Raw genomic sequence first — 11,891 nt, 5'->3', positions numbered from 1 at the left:
ACAGGACTGCAGTCATGAGAGCTAGGTGCCCTCTTGCCCAGCACCACTTTGTTCCTGCCATATCCATATCCGCTCCAACCATGTACCAGAACTTCCTTGTCCTTGTTACACATCTACCTCGCCATTTCAGTTTAACAAGGGCACAGACACCTGCTTCACCTGTTTCCTTACTCTGTCCTTCCTTTCGTGAGCTGGAGGTTAGAAAGGGTTCATGATCAAATGCAGTAATTTCTATTTCTAGAATGTCTCCTTTGGGATTTTTAGCTCATTAACCCCCCTAGAATAGTGTGCACTCCTCAGTTAGGTCTCACTGCGATAGGCTCAACTGCCTAGGACATTAATTAATGCTTGGGAGCCACTCCCAGGACCACCACCGTTGGTGCACATACCAGAACTTGAGGATTAAGGGAGCTGGCCAGTGGCTGCCACACAGCCAAGAAGGATAAAGAAGTATCACAGATGGAGTTGGATTTTTATGGTGCTGGAAGCTGTTGTTTCTGTACCTTATATCGTTAGAGAGTTCACTAGAACAAAGCTTCCAGACTGGAGGGTGGGAAGATTTCCCAGCTGAGTAAAGGTCCTCACTCTATTGCGGTGTCCCTATACCAACACATTTTTGGGGGGTGGTACATTCTTGCATGCACTTGTCATCTTGGACAGGAAAAGTTTAATTTATACCAGTATGTCCTGTACTTTTCCTTTATCCAGAAGCTTCTAGTTTTATTCTCTTTTCATGTCTATGCCAGTGCTACCTATCATCTAGCTTATTCTTCCTTTTTGGCCCTTGGTATTTTCATGTTCCTTCCCTACAATTCGGTAGAGCTTCATTTGGTCTTCTTTCAACTTTTGCTTTGAAATAAAACACAAAAGTCTACCTCCTGGTGTTTTATCCATGAATGGAAGTTGGGAGGTTGGTGACGGGCCCATATCTGCTACTGGGGGAACACAAGTGGCAGCTTAGGAAGCCGAGGAGGCATCTCATAAGGCCAGGAACTTGCCACTCCAAATCCCGCTTTGCTCCAGCACCTTGGCCAGGAGCACTAAGAACCTGTTCCATCCACATAGGCAGAAATCCTGCTCTGGAAGATGCCTCTTGTACAGGAAAGGCCAGGGTTGGAGGTTTAGGGGAGAGCCTGCTCCCCTGCCTGCTGTCTCCTATACCAGACAAGTCATACTTAACACTAACACCCAGTCTTCCCCTTAGGCAAGTGTGAGAACCTATGCTGAAGGGAAGATAAATACACAAGAGTCTTTTGAATCTCTATCAAATGTGGTTTTTATTTCAACTGACAAGCACTTTTCTACAGCTGCACTTGTGGAACATCACATGGCAAAAACAGGAGGTTTTTTTTTTCTCTAGACCTTTTTTTTTCTTTTTTAAACCTTATTAAAAATGAGATTGGTCCTAAAAATATAGAAAGAAATAAATTTAAATTCACAAAAAACTGTACATTATCAAAAAGTCACTAAAACACCACATTTGGTTATATAAAAAGTCAAGTCCCTTTTGTTGTAAAAGGAACATGGAAACTTGTTGGTGTTGATGGTGTGGTTTCTTCCTGTTACCAGACTGATAGAGGGGAGGGGAAACAAAGGGCAGGGGGTGGGTTTTATTATTTTTTTTTTAACTGCCTTCCCTACCGAATACTCTTATTTGACAAGAAAGAGAAAAATCCACGTAGCTCAAGGGGCAGTGAAGATGAGGGAAAAAAACATGAGAAATGGCCCCTTTGATCATACCCTACCCCACCCCCCTTAGAGCCCCCACTTCTTCAAACTGAGGCTAAGACTCCACCCCACCTTAAGAATGCCTGGTCCCTAGGGAAAGTGATGGAGCTGGGAGAGGAACACAAAGCAGGAACATGGAGATTTCACTCCCCCGTCCACCTCGCCTCCAACAACAGAATTAATCTAGTACATTTTATACCAGGGGAAAACTGCCATGGGGAGAAAGAGCCCCCAACTATAACAGTTCCAAACGTTTGACTAACACAAACTTTGTTACAGCGCAGTTATTTAGATAAAATATAAATATTTATGCATAATATAAAGTCAATTCAAATATTCTTCAATCCACCTCTTAAAAGCAAAAACAAAACAAAAACAAAAAACAATAAAATTAAAAGTTTTGAGGTTTATCTGACAGAAAAGGCGACTTTAGAAATAGGCCATGGGAGAGGTGGGGGGCATAAAGGAATAAGAAAGGGGCTGCCCCAGGACCTCCCCACACTGCCCCCCACCCCCTTCAGTGGCTGTCCAGTGCTGCCAGAAGGACAAGGAATGCTCCACCTCACCTGGCACGCCCTCCCCCACCAATGGAACATTTCTTGGTCGCCTGGGCTGCCAGCAGCCGCCTCCCCAGTGCAAGTACCCGTAATCTCTGATGGGAGGGGCTCTGCTGAGCAGGAGAGCAGGGGGTGGGGCCCCAGGGCTGTGGCTGGGAGTTAGCAGCTTTCCTCTCTCAAGCTGGGGCTTAACTTGGGCATAGTCACATGTAGGGCAGTGGTGGGCCCAGAGCCCTCTTCCCTACTCTCTTGTGCTCTGGGGTCTCTGCTGCTGCTGCTGCTGGGGAAGGGGCCCTGGGTATGAAGTAGGTAAGGGAAGAAAAGCACAACTAAACCCACAGAAGCTCATGGGATTAGGAAAAGATCCAGTTCTACCCCTCTCCCTACTAAAGCTTAAGACTCCAAGCTACTGAAAGGAGAGGGAGTTCCTGCTGAAAGATTGCACAGTTTGAAGAGGCTGGAACAGAAATGCCTGGGAGAGGAGACACAGCCATGTACCCAGAAAAACTGCTCCTGTGGTTTCCCAAGGACAAAAATGTGATGGTTTGAAACACTAGGGAAGGTGGGAATAAAAACATACTTAGGGAAACAGGATGCCATCAAACACAGGGCACAATCATAGCATCCTCCCCCCCTCCCCCCACTCCCTCACACACACCACACATACCCACAGACAGACAGACAGACAGACAGACACACACACACACACACACACACCTCTCTGAGGCCAGCTGATTGCTACCTGGCCTCCATCTTGGGAGTGCGCCCAAACTCAGCAGTAGTTGTCCCTGAGGAGTTCCCAAGAGGGAGGTTTGGGTAAGGGGGGAGTTAGGAGGCTGGAAGGCCCAGGGTCCAGGGTGCCTCCCTGCCTTCTCCCCAGCTACTGAGTTTCAAAAAAGGCCAGAAACTCAGCACATGAGGAGTATCCAACATTATAGAGGGGCTAGCTATTGGCAGGAAGAGGAGGACAGAGAAAGACAGGGACCTCTGAACTTCTTTTTCCTCTGAAGGGAAAAAAAGATTTGGGGGAAGAGAGAAGGGTAGACGAACCCGTACACGATAGTTTTACATTATTGGATGAGAGAAAATCTGAAAGTAGGGAAAAGGAAAAACTGAGAAAGTGAGAAGCAGGGGAGGGACTGAACATGGAAGCAGCATGTTCAGGGCCCGGTGTCCGGCTCGACACACTTGGGAGTTAAGTCCACTTTACTGGCCGTCACTGCGGGTCCACACACAGTACAGAGTGTTTCTCGGTTTCACACATTCACTAGAACTATTGCTATTGTTAAACAGCCCCAGGATGCTGGGGCACGTACAGGGAAGGAGAAGCTGGGAAGAGGAAGCAGGGACTTCTTTCCTCCTCCTCATTTTAAATTAGGAAATAAAACAGAAAGGAAAAATTATTTCTTTCTTTCTTTTTTTGGCTTTCAGTCCAGAAGGACCTCATCTCTGCCCCTCTTATTTGAGGAGCAAGAGGAGGAAAGGGAGAAAGGGGTGTAGGGAGGGAGAAAAGGATGTAGGGTGCTGCCAAGGGTAGGGTCAAAAATTAGGCTTAGATCTCTGACTCGAGTCTGGACCCAGGGCAGCATCAGCAGGTGAGAATGGCAGGGTATTTTTTGTTTGGAGGGCAGGGGAGATGCCACCAGGTGACTCCCCACCTCCCATGCCTCACAGATTGGCCTGTTTTCCCTGATAAAACTCCTCCCAGCGGCTCTCGAAGAAGCGGCGCATGATGTGCCCAGCCTTGCCTACTTCAGAGTCATCCTCGTTGAAGGTCTGGCAGTTGTCAAAGACCAGGAGCGCGTCTGCCGCGAACTCCTCCGAGCTGGTATACCTGGGCAGGGTGGAGGCAGAGCTGTGAGGGGGTGGGGGTCGGTGGGGGGGGGGAGTTACAGCAGCAATAGCCAGCCAGGAGAGGTGCTGATGTCTACCTACCCTCCCCGGAGCAGTCGCTCCCTCATGGTGGAAAAATCCATAGGGTTTTTGATGATGCGCCTGTACCCGCTCACCAAACGTGGGTTCACGGGCTCCAGGAAAGGCCAAGCTGCGTCATGGGACTCCATCTCCATCAAGATAATCCTGTCATTTCATTAAAGGGACAGCGAAGGCTGCATCACAGGAAGCAAATACATTCACCCCTCTTAGCCCTTAACTGAGACAAAGGTAGAGCCAGTTGTCCCCAGAATTCATTCAACTCACTCGCAAAACGTGAGATCACTGTGGTGGTTCCGCATGGAGAGTCGCCGCCGCTTGGATGGGGACAGCCCTTCTTCCGAGTACCGGGGCACTGCTGGGCTTTCTCGACCCCTTGACAATACCCGGCGTCGGCGGCCATCCCCCTCTGGGAAGTTCAGCTCGTAACTGCTTTTCCGCTTCTGGCCTCGTTTTGGGAAACCAGGCTTCTGAGTGAATCCTCCCTCTACCTGCTGAGGATGCGGAAAGGTGAGATGAGTAACAGCTGGACAGGTACTCCGCGTACCCTCCAGCATGTGTATCTATTCACATAACCCAGTAAGGGAGGTAAAAGGGAAAGTATAATCATTCCCATTTTACAGAGGAAAGCAAGTGAGGCTACAGAATTTAAGTGACTTGCCCAAAGAAGGACCAGAACCCAGGTCTCCCATCAGCTAGCCTGGCGCTCTTTCCAAGGACAGACCAAGGCATGGTAAGTAGTGGTTATCTGTAGGACTGGTAACAAATGGGGTGAAAAAGAAAACCTCTGACTTCTGGTTGGGAGCAGGAATGAGAAAGCAGAAGCCTTACCTGGGCCAAACATACTGCACAGAACCAGTCTCCTTCTGGGACAGCCTCCATCTTGGGCCGATGGCAGTAAATGTGGCAGCCACGGTCACACCCATCGCAAAGCAGAAGAAACTCATCATTGTCCCCCTTCCGGCAGACGAGACAGGTCTAGACCCAGGATATGAGGAGCCAAGGTGAGCCCTCAAGCCTCTGCCTGCCAGTGACCCCACCCACCCGGCTGGCTGGCTCCTCAGCCTTCCCAGGCTCTCTGAGCTTCTTACCACTTTGTTGACGGACTTCTCCCAGGCAATGGACCTCTCCAGCTGGCCCAGGCACAAGCATACCTGGGCTGCACTCCGGCAGCGCTCAAGTGTCTGGCGCCATGCTCGAATGCGAGGGGTGATCTCGTATGATCTGGGGGGAGAAGGTGGTGATCTCTGGATGAGGAGCAGGACCCATTAAACTTACCCCTTTTACCCAGGAATGAGAATGGGGGAGAGGGATCACTCACATCTCTGTAGTGGTGCACTGGGGGGCACTACTGGGCGTGCTGAGCAAGGCCTTCTCCAGCACTACCTCATGGGCTGGCCAAAGGGGCTCCCGTAGATACCGCCGCTCCACGTTCTGCTCCAGGGCGGCCAGCCGCATCACAGCCAGGTCCAGAGGGTTGGTAGTTTTACGCTGGGGTGCCAGCCCTTCTCTACCCCGACCTCTCCAAGTGATATCCTCCTGGGAGTCAGGGAGATGCTCACAGTAGGCCAAGTCTTCACGAGTAGAGTCTGGGCTGGGACACGTCCAGCCCTGCAGGTGAGAGAGAGCAACAAAACTCATTGTAAATAAGCATAGAAAAAAAAAATTGGCATCACTAAGAGGTCACTTGTGAAGTGGTGACCCACGGTTTTCCCTAACCGAGTACAAGAGATGAACGCCTCCCCCTCAACAACTTCCTAGCCGATGCCAGTCCCAGTGTACCCGAATCTGCAGATCAGACAGGATAACCCGCTGTTCGAGCTCCTCTACCCACTGAAGCACAGCCAGGTCTGTCTCATAGGTCTTTTCTTTGGGGGACCAGCTCATAATCCCTTCTTGAAAGGCAGGTAGCTGACTGGGCTCAAAGATGGGGTCTGAGAACACAGAAGGCAGAGGGAAAGGCCCATCAATCAGGCTCGTGTCCACAACAGCAACTCAACATTTACCCTGGGCTCTTCAGCTCAGGCTGGGTCAAAGTATCTATCTTACCAGTTGAGGGCCGTAGGCAGACTTCCTGTAAGAAGTCCCTGTGCTTGTTTAGGTGTTTGTGAAGTGCCTTTTCTCGGATGCCTCGGGGGTGCAGGGCCTTGAGCGTGGCATCCAATATCTCAGGATCTTGGATGCACCACCAGCCAGAGCACATCTCTGTGAAGAGTTTACATGTGGGGGTGGGGAGTGGGAACTAGCTATAAATCCCATAGCCCCTACTCGGATGCCACCCTAAGGGCACTCACCAGGGGGGACAGGCTGGGCGGTCAGCTGTGTTAGATAACGCTGCTCCATCTGTTTGAAGAACTTACTAGGGGGTCTCCCTCTCCGTTTTGGCTGTCCTAGCCCTGTGAGACTCTGTGGTGTTCCCCCAGGGTCTCCTGTTCGCCTCTTAGCGGCCATTCCAGACAAGAGGGTAGAAGAGAGCTGCACTGGAGAACAGGGGTTGGCAGCACTGGGTCTACTCATCTATGAGATGAAACATAAGGAGGAGAGGGTATTTTCGTGTTTAGAGGACCCTTATGGCCCTATCCCTTCCCCCAGCGTCAACAACAGCCCGCACCCAAGCAGTGGAGCCTGTAAGAAGATGAAGTCAATTGCATACCACTAATTCTGGCTACTTACTGGCTTGGAGGAGGCAGGTTGCTGAGGGGAGAGTGTGGGCTGGTCCTCAGAAACCGCAGGGGGTGGTGTAGGGGCAGCATTGCAAGGCATCTGGGCTGAGAAGTTAAACCAAGGAGCTTGAGAATCGGGGATGGATTCTGCCTCATCAGGCTCTGGCTCCTCCAAGGGCTGTGATGCGGTAGGGTCCAGTTTTCCAGGGCTGCTGTCAGGTGTGAGGACTGAGCTACTCAGCAGGGAGCCATGGCTCTGAGTCTGGCTCAGCCAAGACAGGAAGGCTGACTGGCTGAGGTCATGCTGGCTCTGACCCAGGGACAAGGGGGAACCTTCTGGCTCCAGGAACCCATTTTGGGACTGGGGATGGAGCTGAAGCTGGGGTTGGGGCTGGGGTTGAGCATGAGCCTGAAGCTGAGGATGGGGCTGAATCTCCGGCTGAAGCTGGGCATCAAGCTGTTCTGACCCCTGACCCCTGACCGGGGATTTAAGGTGCCTAGGTTGCATAGACCCAGGCTTAGTTTTCCGAGGTCGGCCTCGAGCCCGGGCAGGAGTACTGGCAGAGGTGCTGGAGCCGGCTAACTCCTTCTTCAGAGAGAAGGGGGCTGGGCTGGGAGCTGGATGGGCTGCCACTTTTAAGGAGTCAGTTTCTTGCTTTATCACATCCTCAGGAGCTGTAAAGAGAAGTGAAGAGCTTAAGATGCACACTGATACGTAAAGGAAAATAAAGAGAAGAAAACCCTGGATATACACTTTCTCTAGGACTTAACCCTCCTGCCCTGCCCCCTTCCCGGCTTGAGATTCAATTGGGAACAACTTGTTATGCCAATAAACAAAAGTATCTGGGAAAGAAACACTATTCTCCCAAGTAATCAGCAGCAATTGCAGTATAATCATAAGCTAACATTTATTAAGAAGATATGTAAAACACTATCCTAAGAATTAACTCATTCTAATCTTCTCGATAGCCCTATGTAGTGTACATGCTATTATTATCTTTGCTTTATAAATGAAGAAGCTGAAGCATAGAGCTAGCTGGTAAGTGGCAGAGCAAATAGGTAGAAGTCTTGCTCCAGAGCCTGTTCTCTTAACCATTATGCGACACTGATTCTCATAAAATGAAAAGAACCCAAAAAGACTAGACAGAAGAAAAGGTACTGGTTACCTTTGGTTAGACAGGCCTGGATTCAGGCTCCCATGAAACACCTACCTAAGCTCTCCTCTGTTCCTTCCACAAAGATACCAGCCAAATAGGGCAACACCCAATAGCGGCGTCTGTAGCGGTCTTGACCCAAGGAAACTGCCCGAAGCATCTGGGATGAGTGAAGCAGCTTTTTTCGAAAGAAGAGCTGACGCTGGGTAGGCAGCAGAGAAAAAGATGAATAAAGAACACATTTCCAAGAAGTGACTTTGTCCAACATATGGGAGAAGGGCAATGGCTCTCAGCTTCCCTATAAAATTTGATACCATCTGGGGCCCCATTCATAAAGTGATCAAACCTCTCGCAGCCCACATCTCTAGATCCTGGGAGGTTACAAGCACAGTACCTTGCTGAGTTTTTCTATCTGGCGCTCTAGCTCTGGGATGCTTGATGCTGTGGCATCAACCTGGAGAAAAAACAAATGGACAATGAGAGAAAGGGAATTATTAGAATCGAGAAAGAGAAATAATCAGTTTTCTAACTCCCACTGTCCTCAATGTGTGACTAGTACCTCTCCATCTCTTCGACCCCTACGGCCATGGAGAGTTGCTACAGTCTCCTCCTCTTCTTCTTCCTCCATGCCACTGGTCTCCTCCATGATTCGAGAACTGCGCCTCCGCCCCAGGCCCTCCTCTGGCCCTTGCATCTCTATCTCAGGCCGCCCAGTTCGCTTGGCCAGAGCAGTTTTCAGTCTTGAAACAGATGAAGGGAAGCTGTGGTGAGGAACTCAAGATTGCTACAAAAGGAACACCTGGAATCTAAGCTATATTGAGCCCTGGGGTAAGGTCCCAGCCCCAGGGGACAGCCCATATGAGTTCCAGACAAAAGGAAGGGAAGTCCAGACAAAAGGAAGGGAAGTCCTGGCCGTGCTTCACCCTTTCCCCCTTCTCTCCTCTCTGGTCTCTATTCTCTGTCCCGTGCCTACCTCCGGAGCCGGCCTTCAACAATCCACTTGTTTTTCCTGTAGCTGGACATACTCTCCAGAGTCTTGTCGATCTCACTGTAGGAGAAGAGGAAATGAGATTTTGAGGTAGAAATGGTAGCACAAACAAAAAAGAAGGGAGATCCAAGGGTGAAGGGGCTGTAGGTGAACAGAGTTTCATCCTAGAGGGGCACCTGGGTGGCTCAGTCAGTTAAGCTTCCACCTTCAGCTCAGGTCATGATCTCATGCTTCTTGAGTTTGAGCCCCACAGCGCGCTTGCTGCTATCAGCGCACAGAGCCTGCTTCTGATCCTCTGTCTTCCCCTTTCTCTAACTCTCCCCTATTTGGAGGCTCTCTCTCAAAAATAAAAATAAACATTAAAAAAAAAAAAAAAGAAAGAAAAAAAGGAGTTTCATCCTAGAGCCTTGGTTGGATAAATATCAGAGGAAGGCTTAGATTCTCCCTGAGAAGGTACTAAGATATAGTCCCAAGTTGCCCCAGCATCTCCAGAGCATGGCAGTGGACACACAACACCCAGGACTTCAGGATGGTTACACTCCCCCCCTTCCCATTCCGACCAAGGCATAAGGTAACTTCCCCACCCCAGCCCCTCACTTGATGATGAGGGTGGAGCCGTTGAGCTCATGCACAAGGAAAGCCAGGACAGCAGCCTTCTGCTGGGGTGGCTGGGCCTGAAAAGGCTGGGTGCGCAGGCTGTCACAGAGAGCTGGCTCCACTCCATAGGCCATGAGGAAGCAGCGCAGGATCTCAGACACATTGTCTCTTGTCAGTGGGATCTCAGATACCTTCTCTCCCAAGATCTTTAAAGACTATTTGGAAGAGAACAAAATAAGAGTTAAGAGAAAAAGTGAAACAAACACAAGTTGAAGGGAATCTGGAATAAGAAAATATACTAAGAGAGAACTATGGGGTGAAAAGAGGGAAAGAATGAAAGCTGCTAAGACCTGTTGAGAGAAGACAAGGGAAAGGTATAAAAGAAAAGGAATAAAAATAAAGGAAAATGAACAAAGTAAGCCGAGGGAAGTCAAGAGGAAAAACAGAAGGGAGGGGCTAAAAGAAAAAAAAAAAAACAGAAGGGAAAAATAGAAGAAAAACAGAAATACGAGGAAATTAGATCTCACTTCATTTGCCCTCATCACTTTAGGGAGGGGCTTTCATGTGTTTAACTAAAAGAGAAAACATAACTGAGACAAAGCCCTGTATCCCAGGCTCTCCCAACCCACCTGGGGAAGAAGGCCCTCACCTGACAGTAGGAGGGCAAGCCAGGATCATAGAGCGCAGCCTTCAGGAGCCGCACAAGCAGATCTTGCACCTCACCCAAGCTGTCGCCTTGACACAGGAGTCCCTCCTGCAGGACCCCCAGGCTGGGTACATCTTTGGCAGGGTCAAAACCCAGCACCTTGCCGAAGCTGTGCAGGAATTCCACGATAGTCAAGCAGTCTGAGAAGGCCCCACTGGGCAGGATCAGACCAGGGATGCGTGAAAAGTCAGGTAGAGGCTGTAAGGATAAAAGTGGTAGAGTTGTCAAACATAACTGAAAGCAACAGTCTGGATATCTAGGAGGTTCTTCCATGAATGGAAATGTCTGTACAACTGGCCCTTCCAGGACCCAGAAACCCAGGACCTGTTACTCTCCCCTCACTACCTGGTGGTCAGTCAGACACATATCCTCTGTAGGTTTCTTCATCTCCTCCAAGATCATCTGCTGCCTCTGCCGCTCCTCCAAGCGCCTCTGCATGGCCAACGTTTTTTCTGCTTTACAGGCTGACTTGCCTTTGGCCACTTCTTCCTTTTCCTTCAATTTTACCTTCTCTTTCTTCTCTCTCTTCACTTTTTCCTTCAGTTTTTCCTGCTTTGTCTTTACCTTCTCCTTCTCAGCCTACTCACCCAAGGGAGAGAGGAACCAAGAGTTCCATAAAAATTGCAGTCACCACCCTTCCCGGGTCCCCATTCTCCCCACCTCAGAGCCCACAAACATGGCTATAAAACAAGACCAACTCACACATGTCTTGCAAAATTAGTTTGGTGACTTCAAAGTTATACCTGTGTGTACATGCACCTACCTTGGGTTTCTTCTTAGCTTCCTTCTGCTTTAAGCTCTTGGTCTCTTGTTTCCGCTTGTTTCTGGCCTGTAAACCATAAGGGAAGTCATTTCTCCTCAAACTCTGAAAGCATCTCTGCTTGGGCTAGGATTCAAAAACAGAAAAGGGTGCTGGGGAGGAGAGGTGAGAGATGGGATGAGGGGTTGGCAATGGATCAATTCTCTCACCCTGGAGATACCCACATGATTCTTGAACAAGCCCAATTTTCTAAGTCAAGGCCCCCCAAAATTCCGGGTAATGAAGATTTGCTGCTACATGAGGTGGGGAGGTGGCAAATGAGGGAGAAGAGACAACGAAGCAGAATGCAGGAAAAACCAACCCACTGTGTAATGTCTCTGAGGTCCCTCACCTGCCCTTGGACAGTAGGCTGACAATCTCCTCGTTGTACCTTCTGCTTCATCTTCTTCTTGATTTTACTCATCTTTGCTTTATCCTCCTCATTCAGTGTTTCTGTGAGGGCAGAAAGAAAAATTAAGGGTGTGGCAGACTCATCTCTAGCATTCAGAGCAGCACATGCCTGTCACAAAGCTGGCTTCCCAAGCAGCTTCCTGAAAAATCTAAAGTTTGTTTTTTAGTACACATAATAAAATGTTGGGGGTGGGGGGAGGTAGAAGAGACATTGGCTGTGGGGTAGCATAAGAAAACTCAAATGGTATCTCCTGCCCAGAAGTCCCAGCCCCTGGAACAGATGGGACTACTTTAGAAGGGGTCCTAGAAGCCACAACAAGAGAGTAGCCTTGTAAGCTCTCTCTCTCCCAGGCTAC

General features: G+C 49.4%; 1 protein-coding gene across 5 annotated transcripts in view; it reads right to left on the bottom strand.

The window, feature by feature from the left end:
• Positions 1 to 1,258: 1,258 nt before the first annotated feature.
• BAZ2A (bromodomain adjacent to zinc finger domain 2A) overlaps positions 1,259 to 11,891 on the bottom strand; it is a 34,962-nt gene continuing 24,329 nt past the window's right edge. For 4 of the 5 annotated variants that reach the window (XM_039216814.1, XM_039216813.1, XM_039216811.1 and 1 more), the window contains 19 exons: positions 11,477 to 11,577; positions 11,089 to 11,154; positions 10,671 to 10,904; positions 10,269 to 10,523; positions 9,620 to 9,834; positions 9,008 to 9,082; positions 8,594 to 8,774; positions 8,429 to 8,488; positions 8,092 to 8,236; positions 6,891 to 7,555; positions 6,512 to 6,734; positions 6,267 to 6,422; positions 6,000 to 6,151; positions 5,539 to 5,828; positions 5,309 to 5,441; positions 5,049 to 5,195; positions 4,485 to 4,711; positions 4,221 to 4,364; positions 1,259 to 4,119 (listed from right to left, as the gene is read on the bottom strand). In XM_039216814.1, coding sequence (XP_039072745.1) covers positions 3,954 to 4,119; positions 4,221 to 4,364; positions 4,485 to 4,711; positions 5,049 to 5,195; positions 5,309 to 5,441; positions 5,539 to 5,828; positions 6,000 to 6,151; positions 6,267 to 6,422; positions 6,512 to 6,734; positions 6,891 to 7,555; positions 8,092 to 8,236; positions 8,429 to 8,488; positions 8,594 to 8,774; positions 9,008 to 9,082; positions 9,620 to 9,834; positions 10,269 to 10,523; positions 10,671 to 10,904; positions 11,089 to 11,154; positions 11,477 to 11,577 — 3,635 coding nt within the window. In that variant the 3' untranslated portion in view covers positions 1,259 to 3,953. The remainder of the gene's footprint in view (positions 4,120 to 4,220; positions 4,365 to 4,484; positions 4,712 to 5,048; positions 5,196 to 5,308; positions 5,442 to 5,538; positions 5,829 to 5,999; positions 6,152 to 6,266; positions 6,423 to 6,511; positions 6,735 to 6,890; positions 7,556 to 8,091; positions 8,237 to 8,428; positions 8,489 to 8,593; positions 8,775 to 9,007; positions 9,083 to 9,619; positions 9,835 to 10,268; positions 10,524 to 10,670; positions 10,905 to 11,088; positions 11,155 to 11,476; positions 11,578 to 11,891) is intronic. The other variant, XM_039216812.1, reaches the window with a different exon arrangement.

Source organism: Hyaena hyaena, unplaced genomic scaffold, assembly GCF_003009895.1.
Source record: "Hyaena hyaena isolate Hyena2069 unplaced genomic scaffold, ASM300989v1 scaffold_655, whole genome shotgun sequence".
NCBI classification, from domain to species: domain Eukaryota; kingdom Metazoa; phylum Chordata; class Mammalia; order Carnivora; family Hyaenidae; genus Hyaena; species Hyaena hyaena.
This window is presented reverse-complemented; position numbering and strand designations above follow the sequence as displayed.